This window comes from Cinclus cinclus, chromosome 12, assembly GCF_963662255.1.
Source record: "Cinclus cinclus chromosome 12, bCinCin1.1, whole genome shotgun sequence".
Taxonomy (NCBI): domain Eukaryota; kingdom Metazoa; phylum Chordata; class Aves; order Passeriformes; family Cinclidae; genus Cinclus; species Cinclus cinclus.
Genome location: NC_085057.1, coordinates 5,871,898 through 5,885,609, shown reverse-complemented (window position 1 = coordinate 5,885,609; position 13,712 = coordinate 5,871,898). Strand labels below are relative to the sequence as shown.

The 13,712-nt window shown below is 43.5% G+C and overlaps 1 protein-coding gene across 3 annotated transcripts in view; it reads left to right on the top strand.

Annotated features, from left to right (window-relative positions):
* SLC25A26 (solute carrier family 25 member 26) overlaps window positions 1-13,712 on the top strand; it is an 83,401-nt gene that overhangs the window by 65,199 nt on the left and 4,490 nt on the right. Inside the window, exons 7-9 of one of the 3 annotated variants that reach the window (XM_062500578.1) lie at window positions 2,619-2,688; window positions 10,731-10,795; window positions 12,490-12,563. In XM_062500578.1, the coding sequence (XP_062356562.1) occupies window positions 2,619-2,688; window positions 10,731-10,795; window positions 12,490-12,563 (209 nt within the window). The remainder of the gene's footprint in view (window positions 1-2,618; window positions 2,689-10,730; window positions 10,796-12,489; window positions 12,564-13,712) is intronic. The other 2 variants (XM_062500579.1, XM_062500580.1) reach the window with 2 other exon arrangements.

The following is a 13,712-nucleotide window of genomic DNA, read 5'->3' as shown; positions in this document are numbered from 1 at the left end:
GCTGAGAGGGTGAATGTTTTTGAAGAACTTACAGGCCTGACTTACCACAAACCCTGTCAATTAGCTGGTCCATGGACTATGAGAGAAAACATGTGTGACCTCTACCACGTCATCCTGGCCCACACCACTGTGTGGTTAGGAGGAATTTGGACCGGAGTCCTGCTGGTCCTCTTGGCCCTGTGGCACTTGTTCCTCTCGGCTTCCTCCAGGATCATGTCCTCGTGCCCTGCTTCCCTCTTGTTCTTCTGCATGTTCAGGTTTGGAGCTCTGGGTGAATCACCGAAATTGGAGATGGAAAGAAACTCATGAAGTCATCTCATCCTGCCCTTGCCAGCGCAGGATTATTCCCCACACTACAGTCTTGAGTGCCTTCTCCAATCTATTTTTAAATGACTCAAAGGAGAGGGCTTTCCTCTCCTCCCTGGGGAGGCTGGCTCTGCAGTTCAGTAGACCTCACTGTTGGGGAATTTGCTTCCTGTTCTCCAGCCTCAATTCTCCTTTTCCCTAATTTAATTGAACTATTCCTGGCTCCACCCTTTTAAACCATTTTCCGTATTGCATGACTGTTGCAAATACCTGTTGTCAATTTGCAGGCATAATAGATGGGAATTCATCACCGTTTGCCTTGCTTGGCAGAGGCTCTTTGTGCAGAGCTGCACTGGGCAGCCAGGCTTTATCAGAAACTAGATTTCAGAGCTACATGCCAAGAAATCAGAATGGCCTTTTCCATCTTCTTTGGACAATGACATTAATATAAAAGCCCATCATGACTGAGAATAGGCTGGGCTTCTGGCAAAGCCGTGAACATCTGTATTAGTGGGCTGGTTTTCCTCCTAGTCCTCCAGCAGTTCTTCCACAGCACACTTTTACATGGCAGCAGTAACTGTTCTGAGTTCTCGGGTTCAGCTGTAGATGTTTGGAGAATGTTTATTAGGAAAAAAATACAATAATTCTGTTTTTATCAAAAGAAAGCTGTGGCTTCAGCAGCTAAGTTTTTAAACCCTGACTTTCAATTCAAGGTTTCTTAAGCACCTGAAGTGTTTTGCAGATGGGTGCTGAGGGTGGGATTTATGCTTTGACAGCACCCAGATGCTCTGGAAGGTAGTTTGTCTAAGGGAGTGTGTCCTTCTTCCATCAGGAACTGAGTTGCAAGACAACTGTGTGTCCGAACACTGTAAGTTATTCCAGAAAAGCATATTATGGTTTTGAAGAATTATGAATCTCTATTTATTTATTTATGAGATGAAAATCAGTTTCTGCTGTGGGTGAAGGCAGAATAGCAGCCCATACCAAAAACACCAGGAAAAGAATGGCTAGCATTAGAGAGGCTGGAACCCCTTTAGTGCTTTCGAATAGCAGAGCTGTAGCTATTTAGCTGTGGCAGGGTACCAAACAACATTGTGGCTGTCCATTGTTGCTTGAACAGTTTGATTTTTAAAACATTCAACTGAAATACAACCGCCAGCCAAGTTGGAAGAAGCGAGTCCCGAGGACAGTATGTTAAATGAAGAGTCAGCAAATGAGAGCAGAGTTCCCCTGCTCCAGTGGAAAGTGGCTGTACTGCAGACCAGGAGTCCAAGAGCAGTAATCTCAGCCTAGCACTGCTGTCCAGTTGCTTCTAAGAAAATTTTATAGTACAGAAGTAATATGACTTGAAAAAATAGGAGAATGCCACAGCTATAAAATGAAATTGCTGATTTCTCTGTGGTGGGTCTCAGAAGGGCCATGGATCCCATCCCTTTTTGCTCAGTACTGATCCTCACATCATAAACCGGAGAGCTTTCAGTGTGAGGTGTTTCAGGAGATGAGAAAGGGGTGATGGAGCAGGGTGAAGGAGGGGAGAACACAGTGGCTGTAGCTGCCAGGGTAAACCCCTCCCAGCAGACACTGGCCTTTGCTGCTGGTACTAACTGGGCTCATCACATTGGGTGACGTGACTTGAGAGGTGGTTTTGGGAAGCCGTTCTTGTTGGGGTTTTAAATGTGTGTGTTTAAATGCTGCTGTGAGTGAACGGATGGGAGCAGGGTGTGTGGGAGCCATGGAGAGGAGGGTGTGTGGTCCCTAATCATGCCAAGTGAAAAACAGAGACACACCTGATTTGGGATGTAATGGGAGTGATAAGAGCAATTTCTTAATGATGGGGTTTTCTGGGGAAGGGTTGGTTTACGAAATGTAGGGGAGCAAACAGGACTTGTATCTGGTGGAAGTGGGAGCTGTTCATTTGAAATGGGAGCCTTTTGTACATCTGGGCTGAGCTGATATTGGTTCTTGCATGCCGCCCTCTCGCTCAGTGTTTTGCTTTGTGCTGTTTTATCTGCCAAAAAGAAAATAAATTCACAAAATATTTGCAAAGTTGCATGGCCACAGGCTTAAATACATACATATGAATTCCCTGAAAGCAGTTTGCTTCAAGCCCTCCTCAGTTCCAGACGTCTTTCTCACTCCATCTGCTTGTTCGAGTACACAAGTTCCTTGGGAAAAATCACTTATTACATCACTCAAAAATGCCACAAAAATAGCTTTTCACTTAAGTTCCCATCCTCAGAGTTAACTCACATGGGGATCAGATAGATTCAAACATTTAATAACTTTTTATTTTCCTTTCTCTTTAAACACAGGATCTCTGGTCATGGAAGCAGGGTCACGTGGTGGATTCTTGGCAGTCAGCAGTCTGTGGAGCTTTTGCAGGTGCAAAGGATTATATGTTATACTGGGAAAGACTAAAGAAGAAAGGGAAAAATGTGCAAATCTATTAAGTATAGCAGAACAACATTCCTTTGTAATTCAAGTTTGTTTAGAGGAAAACGGATCCAGTTGTTTGGAAATAGGAAAGTCAGCAAAGGAAAGAGAAGAAGAAAAAAAAAGAGGCTCAACCAGGCTGTCTCTTTGAAAGACAACCAATTTGTTTTTGACAAATTTCTGTTATTTAAAAACTGTGGGCCTGTCAGTCAGGCTTTGTGATTATTTCAAAGTTGATTTGTAAAATCCTCATCCAGGAGAAACTTAGTTTGGGTGGGGGTGTGTGCAGCTGTTCGCTCCGAGCACTTCCCCAGGGGCTGAAGTGATTGCAGAGGCCGTGATTCACCATTCCTGTGACAGCTCTGACAGCCACCTAGATTAACTGGAGGCAGGAGAGCAGAGGGCCAGCACTGCTCAGCCTGGAGGCAAAAGCCTTCCACAGCAAAATAAACCCAGAGGATGAAACATCTGGGCAATCTCCAGACACTACAAGAAGAATAAAGAGTGGCAGAATACAATACTGCACTATTTATTGCCAAACAAGCCAGAAGTTAATTGAATTCTTCAGTAGGCTTCTTGCTTGATTTTAGCCTACTGTATTTGTTTCCAAAAAAACAAAAAGAAGGGGGAAAAAAAAATCAATTAATGACTCATCAGTATAGCTGACAAGTTTGAGGGAGGAGAGATTCAACTGTGTTAATAGAAAAAACAGATTAATAGTAAAGGGATGGCTCGCCAGAGCTTTTCCCCAAGGAGGTAAAATACATTTTGAGATTCCAAACCAGTAACAGAATATGTAGAAAAAATAAATCCTGTTTAAAGAGAAATTACAGCATTTCTTGAAATAGAGATTATCAAAAGCAAAGCTCATTCTTTGATAACTTGCAAAATCAGAGTCATTACATTGTATGTAATTTTTAAAAAATAAGTTCTGTTAGGGGAAATGGAGTATTAATAGCAGCAGAATTCCAGCAGAGACTGAGGCTTCATTTTGAAGGGCACAGAAACTGCACAGCTGAGGGGAGGCAGCATGGCTGTAGCTGCACAGAGTTGAGATTGGGTGTGTGAGCAATGAGGGAATGGTTTAGGTAGAACTGATTCCATTTGGGGGCTGAGGGAATATTTTAGGTGACCTCTTGTAGTCTTGTCCAGCTGTATTTTTTCTGTTTATGTTGATGGGAAGGGAGTTTTATTCTGCTTCGAGATCCTGCTGTTGGGTTTTACTCTGACTTCATCAATCAGTGCAAACAAAATAAGAGCGAGCGAAGCAGATGGTTCATTTTTGATTTGAAACAAATCAAACTAACAGACCAAAACTGCTTTAAAATGCAATCTGTATGTCTGCAGGTGTGATGGGAATCATTAATTTATCACTGTTGATTGAGAGATTACAGTTAGATTGATACAAAAACTATGTTCAGGCATGTTCAGAGAGCTGGAAAGGTTATCTGATTTACCCAAAGCCTTGCAGAGGAATTTCCTGAGGTCAAATTTGGTGCCTCAGTTGGAAATTTAGCCCGGTGCCTCCAGTTCTTTCTATGTATGTCCTGATTCTGGCCAGTTGTGCTTGGACTTGCTACTGTTTAATAGATGTTCAGCAGTGTCTGCTCCTTTTCCAGCAGAAATCTTGCAGAAGGAGCTTCCAGAGGCACTGCAGTGCATGGACAGGTGCTCACTGTCCTTTGGCACATGCTGGGGACACCAGCTTTGTGTTGGAGGAGACACCAGGTCCTGGAGCAGCACAGAGACTTCCAGGTCCATGTGGTGATAGATGAGGCACTTCAGCCTGATTGCCTTCCTAGGCTCTATTCCCCAAGCACAAACCTTGGCAGTACCAGTCTTATTTTGTAGATCACGTGCTGAGGATAAATGTTCTCTGGGTTATCTTTCCTCCAGCCTGGTTTTCCTTCTCTGTGCTTTGTCTCCCGATTCTTTCCTTTTCACCAGCAGTACTGTAATCTTCCTTTCCCATGTGTCCTTTGAGGACCTGCTTCAAAGCTCAAGAGGTTGAGCTCTTTTTGGATCAGAACCTTTCCCTCTGTCTCCATTGCCTCCCTCTGAGATGTGTAGCAAGCTGGCTCTGATATTGATGTATTCTGGTGCCACATCCATTCTATTTCACTGGAAATATTTAGACTTCTTGCTGAGGGGAGGCAGTGGAAAAATAATTTCCTGCATTCTGAACAATGGATTCCAGAGTTAAACAATTATTAACTACCTACATGTAGCATCAGATGAGGGAAGAAAAGGCTGACCAAACTTTGTATACCCTTCTTTCCATCCCTAAACAAAATATTAAAACCTTGCCAGTACCGTGGGAATGAAACAAAGTGGATGTGTGCATAGAAGTTATTTAAAATCATTGTGTTATAAACCTCAAAAGGAGACTGTTATCCAAAAAACAACCTTTGCACACAGATACGCCGTGAAATGCCACCATGGTGGTGGTGGGATGGTGAAATCACCCAGACAGGCTTCTCTCCCGTGTTCTTTGCTTGAATTCAATACTTTCTAAAAATATGTTAGAGGTCCTGAGGAGCAGGGTAATAAGCTGAAAGAAACTGAAAGAAAAGTCCTGTTTAGCTTCCCTTTATGGCACATACACACGTGTCTCTGTATGAGTTGGTTATAACTGTTTGGTGAAGACAGAACCAAAAGCAATAGTCTGTTGAATTCTATCCCCAGTGCCTGTGAAATGGCAGCAGTTACAGCTCTCATATGTGGGATGGGTGTATGTGATCCATGGGCTTTTTATGGAAATGTAATAGGCATGAGTATAAATATTAGGGATTTGGAATCCTGTCTGACTCATCTGTAAATAATTTAATCCCTTAAGGCCTTGTCCTGCTTTATCATGATCTTTTATGTCTTAACAGAGATGTTTGGAGTATTTGGGGAGTGGGAAAAGGTGATACCTGAGCAGCCAGTGAGGAAGAACCCAAGGGTAGATCCAAATGAGATTTTAAGCCTGAGGTTGTGTTTGTACTAAACCTTGCCTCGTGTCTGAACTGTTGGACACCACCCCAGATCTGGATAGGGCATGGAGGCAGAGGAGGGAAGCATGTCCCCATGCAGGCATGATTCTGGTTTCTCCCCATGCTCCAGTCTTCTCCAGACTTAGCCTGCCTGGCTGGGCCACCCCAGCCCTGCAGTGTACCAAGGCAGGCTGTCCCAGGAGAGCTTCTGGGTTTCCTGTGTTCTCCATGCAATGGGACAGTGGCAAGGAAATCCTGTGAAAATCCAAGGAAAGGAAGTGCTGCCCTGGAGCAGCGAGATGAGCCCCAGCTTGTCAGAGAATCTGAATGTCCATTTAATGTGACTGAAAATTACCCCTGTTAAGATGCCTTCTTTCTCAGTGCCATAAGAAAAAGTGTGGCTTAACATTAATAATTAATGCTCTGTGGTGACAAAGTCACCAAGAATGGAGGTGCAAGTCCAGTGAATCATAATGCACTAACAAGAGCTTTTTGCACATTAACGGGGAGGATTTCCCGTCAGTTTTGTTTTGGTCTAATCAGCTCTGACAAGATTACACACTGTGTCTAAAAGCCTCTTTAACTCTATAGCTCTGAATAAATTTTTGAGTAGTTCTCAAGATTTCCCTGCAGAGTCTGCCTGGAACATGCTCCTAACCCTGAATTGGTTAAATCTCTGGAGGGAGCAGTGCTTTGTCTAGGTATTTCTGCTGAAATCCAAGGAGGTTCTCAGATCACTTTGCTCTACTTTAGGCAGGTGTCGTTCTCACACTGATAAAGGACCAGAATAAACTTCCTGTTAAAAAAAAAAAATTAATATGATACCAATAAAATAGAAGTTCAAATAAGAACTTATTGATTGAAGAATTCTGAAAAAGGCCATTTGTGGACTTGAAAATCAGTGTAAGAGGATGCTATGAGGTTTAGTGTTGGACGTGAGCTACTCAGTTTTTTAACCCGTGTCTCGGTTTTGAGACAAATTTCAGGAGAAAATTCACTGGAATGAATGTTTCCTCTAAAGAGAAGGGCTCCAATAATCCCTTTTTGCCAATGAGAGAAATGAATACCTGTCTGAAAGTGAAAAAAGCCCTGTTTATTAACAAAAAAAAAAAAAAAAAAAGGTCCTGGGCCCAGGTATCAGTACAGAAAATAATAATGAAGAAAGCCAGTAGTACAGTTTGACCTGAATTTTTTTCTTTCCCTAAGATGGGCTGATTTCAACAAGGAACAAATTCCTGTCTCTTGGAATGAGGTTGACCTACAGAACAGGGCTGGTATTGCAGAAGAGAGAGCAGGGATCTGGTCACATTAGAGGAGCTCAGAATCAGGGGGAGCACCTGTAATGGCCAGAAGGATTCCCTGGGCCCTTTAGAAAAGGTGAGAAGTTAAAAATGGTACAGAAAAACAAGATGCCAGAACTGAAGGGGAATATGTCTTCTTCCCTTCATGGGATCTTATTTGAGGGTTGTGTCTAAGTACCTGAGAAACATTTTCCTGTAGCAGCAAATTCTACAGGCTGCAAGAACCTGGGGTTATGTGTTGTTCCCAGGTGAAGTATTTCATTCAGTTCTGATGCTTTTATTTGTGTGTGACAGCTAAAATGGTAGAAAATGCCAGCAGCAACCCAGGGGAATATTTTAAGTCTTCAAGTCTTTTTATTCTTATTGCCAAATAAAGGTAAATCACTCTCTGCAGACATCTGTCACCAGCACTTCCATCAAGGACTGGTCACTGGGAAAGTGTGAGTAGCAGGGGGATTTTCTTTTTAACACCCTGACTTGGTAAAGTTTGGCTGCTCAGCTGATGTGTGACTATAGTGACCATTGTAACTTCTTGGGAGATGGGTGATGAATTTTCCACTACTGTGTGAAGGTTTATTTTCCCAGTAGAGGAATTTGTCACTCTGCTAGAAGTATTAGTGAGTCAAGAGCCTTCTCCCATGTGAAAATCCATCTTTTATCCTATTTGCTGAGCCCAGGTCATCCCCAGCTCTGTGTAGGGCAAGGGAGAAAAGAGCCTTCTCCAAGAGTGAGCTGGTGACTGAGCCTGGGCACACTCTGCCTGCCAAGGTGGCTTTTTCTCCATCAGCTCTGCAGAGAAACCAGGATGATTTAGGAGTGGAAGGCTCGATGTGTCTGAGCCTTTCTTGTCCACCTGATACTCTGATGCTTTTCCTGGTTGCTGATCAGTGGAGTAGACTTCAGCCTCCTGTGGCAGCTCTTGGTGAGTTCAGGGATAGCAGGAACTGAATGGTTATTGAATAAGTAAGTGATTTAAAGATCTGTTGGGCCTTATTGTGTATTAGTGCAGTGCACAGCCCTCCTATTTTCAATGAATAGACTGGCTTTAATAGTTTCTGTCTGTTGTATCAATCTGGTGATTGGAAGCAGCCAAGTTTTAAGTTTCTTTATCCTCTTCCTGAATACCTGTGTACTAAGCTTTAAGTAGTCACTCTAAAATTATCTTGGACATTTAGAGTTAAGGCTGGAGAATATTAATTTTGTCAGACTCTCTGCCTTCAATAAAAAGCAGTCCCCAACAAATGCTAGCTTTAATCTCATGTTTTTGTCAAGCATATACAAACTTGCTTTTAATTTAGCCGCTATCCCTGCTGCTTGTTGTGCTTATGAAGCATTTTATTGTTACTGTTGCCATTCTGAATTGATTGGTAAATCTGTACCAAATACTTCCCAGTGATGGAAAAAGAAACATTGAAATGTTAATAACCAAAGAGTAGGGAAGATCCAGATGTCAGCTGGGGAAAAAAATGAAAACCAATCAGCCTTGATTAAACTTTTCAGATAAGAATTTGGGAACATCATGTCGGGATAAATTGTGTTTGTTCTAACCACTCTATCAGCCAAGACTGGAGCTGCTGCCAATATGAAACTCTCAGGAATAAATGTGTAACAAAAAGTTATTTACAGGGATCTGATAAGGGACATAAGTTAGTCTGACTAAAGTGTTGCCATCAGAGCTGGGTGATGCTTTGAGATTTTTTTTGCTTGATAGAGTCTTACAGCCATGTGGTTCACTGTTTAATTTTAGCTTGGTCTGTGGGCAAAGGAAGGGCTTCTGCATCCAGACTTGTAAAGCCACTATTTTCCATGGAGATTATTTTTACCATTCTAAAAATACATTGCTGACATGAGTACCAAAGTTTCTATCCAGACCATTCTCCCAAAGCCTTTTGGTCACTTACGCAAAAACTGGCTCACAATAAAAAGATTTTCTGACCTTAAAGAAAGTCCAAGAATGGACTGGAATTTAGTTTAACTTGCTCATAGTTTCTGCTTTGACTTCCTGAATGCAGCCCATTTTTCTGCTTTTTAGTGAGGTATCACTGCTAGAAAGCTTCCGGCAGGGTGAACCACATGGGCCAACCTTATGGGAGTGGAAGCTGCTCCTGAACCCAGGCATTCTGGGCTGTTCACTAACTCAGCTTCCCTGCTATTCTTGTTTGAGATCCAGGGGACTGCACATGTGCCTTACTGCATCTCCTGAACTGTCATGGGACATTCTTTAATTAACTGTAAGAAGTCAAGTAGGGTGCCAGCTGGCCCAGCCTCCTCTGTCGTAAAACAGGGATTTAATATGTTCAAGATATGTTCAAGTTAAGGTGGTTGAGAGAGAGAGATGCAGGTAAAAACACAAGCCAGCAGGGAAAATGTTGGTTTTTTTTTTCATTACATTACAGATTTTAGAAAAATGCTTTTTCCCTTCTCCCATTCCAAGAAAAGAGAGATCAATTTTTCTGCATTCCATAAAACTTGGAACAGAAAATAAGATTATTTTTAGCTTATTCCCTGGGTACTGTGTAAGCTTCAGTCTTTGGAGTCACTTTGTTCCCAGCTTTAGCAAATACAGGATTTATACAAGCTCCAGAGAAAAGAAAAAAATAGGAGGGAGAAGAAAGATTTCAGAGCAAGCCTCTTGCTCTCCTTTCTTCCCCCTTTCTTTCCCTTTCATTCTTCACTTGCTGCTGCTCCTGCATTTCAGGAGTTTCCTTCACTTTGGCTCTTCCTCAGCATGAATTACTCATTTTAAATATTTTGAACAGATGAGGGAAAAATTAGAATTGATTTTAGGATGGGGAAATAAGGCAAAAGGAATAAAATCCTGGGAGGAAAAGCAGCAGAGCTGGTCTCTAGATAGCACAAGAGGCCAGGCTGTTGTCACAGGATTAAAATATGGAGCCAGACACACACACATGTTTGGGGGTGAGACATGCAGATGGAGAAGCTGAAGATTTCTGGCTTTCAGGAGGAAAGTCACAGCTGAGCTGGCTGGGGCAAGTGACAGTAATGAGCTCCAAGGGTGAAGTTTGGGAGATAGTAGAGAATAAAAATGTCCCTGAGGGTAAGATGGCACTTGTGACAGCAGACTTCTGACAGTTTGCTAAGACCCTTGGGCAGCTCCACATTGTTGTTATCCAAAGTAGAGCTGATTTAATCTGCTGGAGATGAGCTCCATCCCAAACGCTGACTTGACTTGTCTTTTTTTTCCTTGAAACAGTCCCAGATCCAGTTTGTGTGTATATAGTGAGTAGCCCAAGCATATGTGTTTCAGATACTGAGCATGTTTCTATCCTTCTGACATTTAAATGGTCAGACTTTAATTCTCTAGGCAGAGCACAGTGTGACTGGTTTATTTTCCCATCTCTGCAAATGACCGAGTAGTTTTTTTCCTTCCAAACTTGATGTAGATGTTGGAAGTGGAATCTGTTATCCTTCCTATGTTCATATATGTACAGAGTCCAGAACAAAATGACAGTAACGTCCCCGGGGATGTTTGGATTTGCAGTTAAGAAGCAGAGCTGTTTTCTAAAGTCAATAACAGTAACAAAACATCTGTGTACAGACCTTGGACAGACGTACCTGGGCTCTGACGTGAGGGAACGTGCTGTAGGCATTAATAACAGAGCAGTGTTGACCACAGCCCTGGGAATTATAGGCAGTGTGGCATTCATATTCACACAACAATGTCTCACTTGTGCTTGGTATTTAATTTTCTCAGGTGGATTTGCAGCTGCAGTCACCACACCGCTCGATGTAGCAAAGACAAGAATTATGTTGGCAAAGGTAAGGGGGAAGGAGGCCACCAGCAGGCCAGTGAATGGCCTGGGTATTCCAAGGTTTCTGTAGGGTTGTTACAGAATGAAATCCAGCACCTATTAATAATAATTTCTGCTCTTGTCCTAGAAGGCAGGAGTAGATGTGAACAGGCACTGCATGCAGAACTAATGAAATTATTGTGTTCCTTTCCTTGAATGCTTCTCTGGTCCTTTCCCAAAGGAGCTGTCTGAAACAGACTTGGGCTTGTGCTCAGCTTCCAGTCTCATGCAGTGTGTTTAGGAGAAAAGCCTTGCAGAGACAGACACCCAAAGTTAAAAATTCCCATCAGGGATTTATTCCTCTGTTTTGGTAATTCAGAGCGTGTATGTCTTTTCTGAGGAGGGCTTGGTACTGGATTTTCTGTTGTAAAATTTTAAACTAAAGAGACTGTGATGGCCAACATCTGCCAACCAGGGCAGAAGGAAGATTGCTTATAAGATCAGGAAGTTCAGTAAGTTTAGAAATTGCTAGTGAGTCTGGGGTTCCCATCTTCATCTCACTGACCCTGGGCAGAGCTGACATCCACCGAGCTCAGAGCCCTCAGCAGGTGGATGTTCCTAAAGCCTTTCCCAGCCCTGAAAAGAGCTCTTGTGTTGGTGAAGGATGGGTGTTCTGGAGTTTCTGTGGGTGTTTTTTTAACCCTGTTGCTCACGTCTCTCAATTTGGGGTGTTTCTTGTTGCTAACATGCACCTCCTGAGTTGTTGCATGTTGCATGCTTTGGTGTTTCCTTGCATTCATACAAACCAGGTAGGTGACTTTTTGAACTGCAGCAGATGCTGCCTCTTCTTTCTGGTCCTTCATGTGTCCCTGCTGCAGCTCTGGAGCCCTGGCTGGCTGCTCCAGTGATTTTGGTCTCTGTGTGTGCTTCAGGCTCGCTGCTGTGCACAGCAGCCTCCTGCTCACCACATGATGGATTCCCTGAAACCTCCCTCTGGTCAGCTTTAGTTGCTCTGTTGTTCAGGAACAACATTCCTGATCCAAGAATGGGCATCAGGCAAATGGCACATCTGTGCTCACCATGTTGCTGTGTTAGCTGTCATTGCTGCTGCTGTGTCTGCTGCAGCTCCTTTGTCTTTGGATAGTGTCAGTGATAAACCTGTAAAAACTGGGTTTTATCTCTGCCTCTCTCCTAAGCAACCAGGTAGAGAAATGAGGGTGCTTTGAGACCATTCAGTTTATATTAGTCATTTCACATTAACTAGGTCACACATGGAATTTAAGTGTCTCTAGCCCTGCTGTTTGTCCTCTGTTTTGCACTCAAGACAATTTTCACATGCAATACACTACTCAGGGGTTTTTTGGTTCTTATAAATCTAAAGGAGCAGCAAAGTCACTTGGTGCTTTGAGAGTGTTTTTATTAAGGCCTTACTGCAGTATCAGCTGCTGGATGTAGAGCTGAATGTAGTGCAGAAGGGACTGGGTGCCCAGTTCTGAACTAACTAGCTCTGAGAACTTCATAGTTTTGTTCTTCTGTGCCTCTCTTTCACTTTCTGCCCTTTTTTTTAACATTCCTGGAGACGAGGAGCTTTTGCCTGTGTCTGGGGTAAGGAGGTCATTAGGGTGTCTGTAATTCCTGTCATGTAGCATTAAGCAGAGACAGGAGCTCAGTAAATAGCTAAGCCTCTGCCAGCAGTTTCCAATCTCTCTCTCTGTGGTGCAGGCTGGTTCCAGCAATGCCAGTGGGAATGTTCTGGCTGCCCTTGGTGACATCTGGAGGACACAAGGCCTGTCAGGGTAAGAACGTGCTGCACCTCAAGGTTGTGTTGTCTCTGTCTTTTGGAGGGTGTGAGAGGATAGGATGGGATCTGTTTGTATCTAAATACTGACATGCAGAGAAGCCTTTTGATTGCTGTGCACCTGGGCAGGGAGCAACAGTCAGGTAGCCAAGAGCAAGTCCCTCAGGGAGGTTGAGTGTCCTCACCTTAGCCCTGGCTGGGGGCAGTATCCAGGGAAGAGCACAGAAAAGGGGCATTGTTGGGAGTATATCCAACCTCTAAGCCCAGCTCCAGATGTCAGAAGTGAGAGTGGCTTTGTGTTAATAACCCATAATGGACTTTTTCCCTGTGAATGTGTGCGCTTGTGATTTGTATCCATTTAAATCAGGCACATCTTGTGCCAGTGAAGACAGCAGTTTCATCTGAGGGGTGTGAATCCCCTCTCTTGAGGTGCCAGGGAAGGTCATCATAGGACTCACCACTCCTTACGGACAGTTCTTCCTCCTCCTGGCAATTTCTTGCAAATTTGAAAGCACCAGCAAGGTCTCCTCTGTTCCTTTCAATCCCCATCCTTGTTGTGAAGTGCAGGGTGAGCAGGCAATGCCAGTGTGGTGCCAGCAGTGGGAACAAGCTGAAGCAGAGGGAGGGAGCCGTGTGCTTTGAATCTCCTCTTAGGTCTGGCCTTGAGCGTGTGCCCCCAGATTTTTGCAGCGTGGAACTCAAAAGTGCAAGTTTTCTGAGCTAGGCTTGAGTACAAAGAGTAGGTCTGAGCAGCCACAGAGCAGATCTCCAGGGCTTTCCTGCTGTAGCCAGAGTGTAGAAGTGTTCTGGGCTTTCCTGTGACCAGCTGTGGAAGTTGGAGGTGATGTCCATCCAGTCTCTTTAAGTGCCTCACTTTGTCCACTCCTGAGACAGAGAGCTGCTCTCCTGACCTTGGACCTCTGTGGGAACACAGAGTCTTCTGCTAGTGTTTGTAGAACATTTTGAGGTGTCAAAAAAATTTTTTTTGGTCACAATTTTTTACTGACACTGCTTTGCTTACGCCACCTTGTCTTCTTTGAGTGCATGCCTTATACCAGTAGCTGACATCTGGAATTGAATGTGTCTTTTAACTCCTCCAGTTCATGAAGTTCAGCCTGTGCTTCCTTCAGTAGGGCTCATGTCTCAC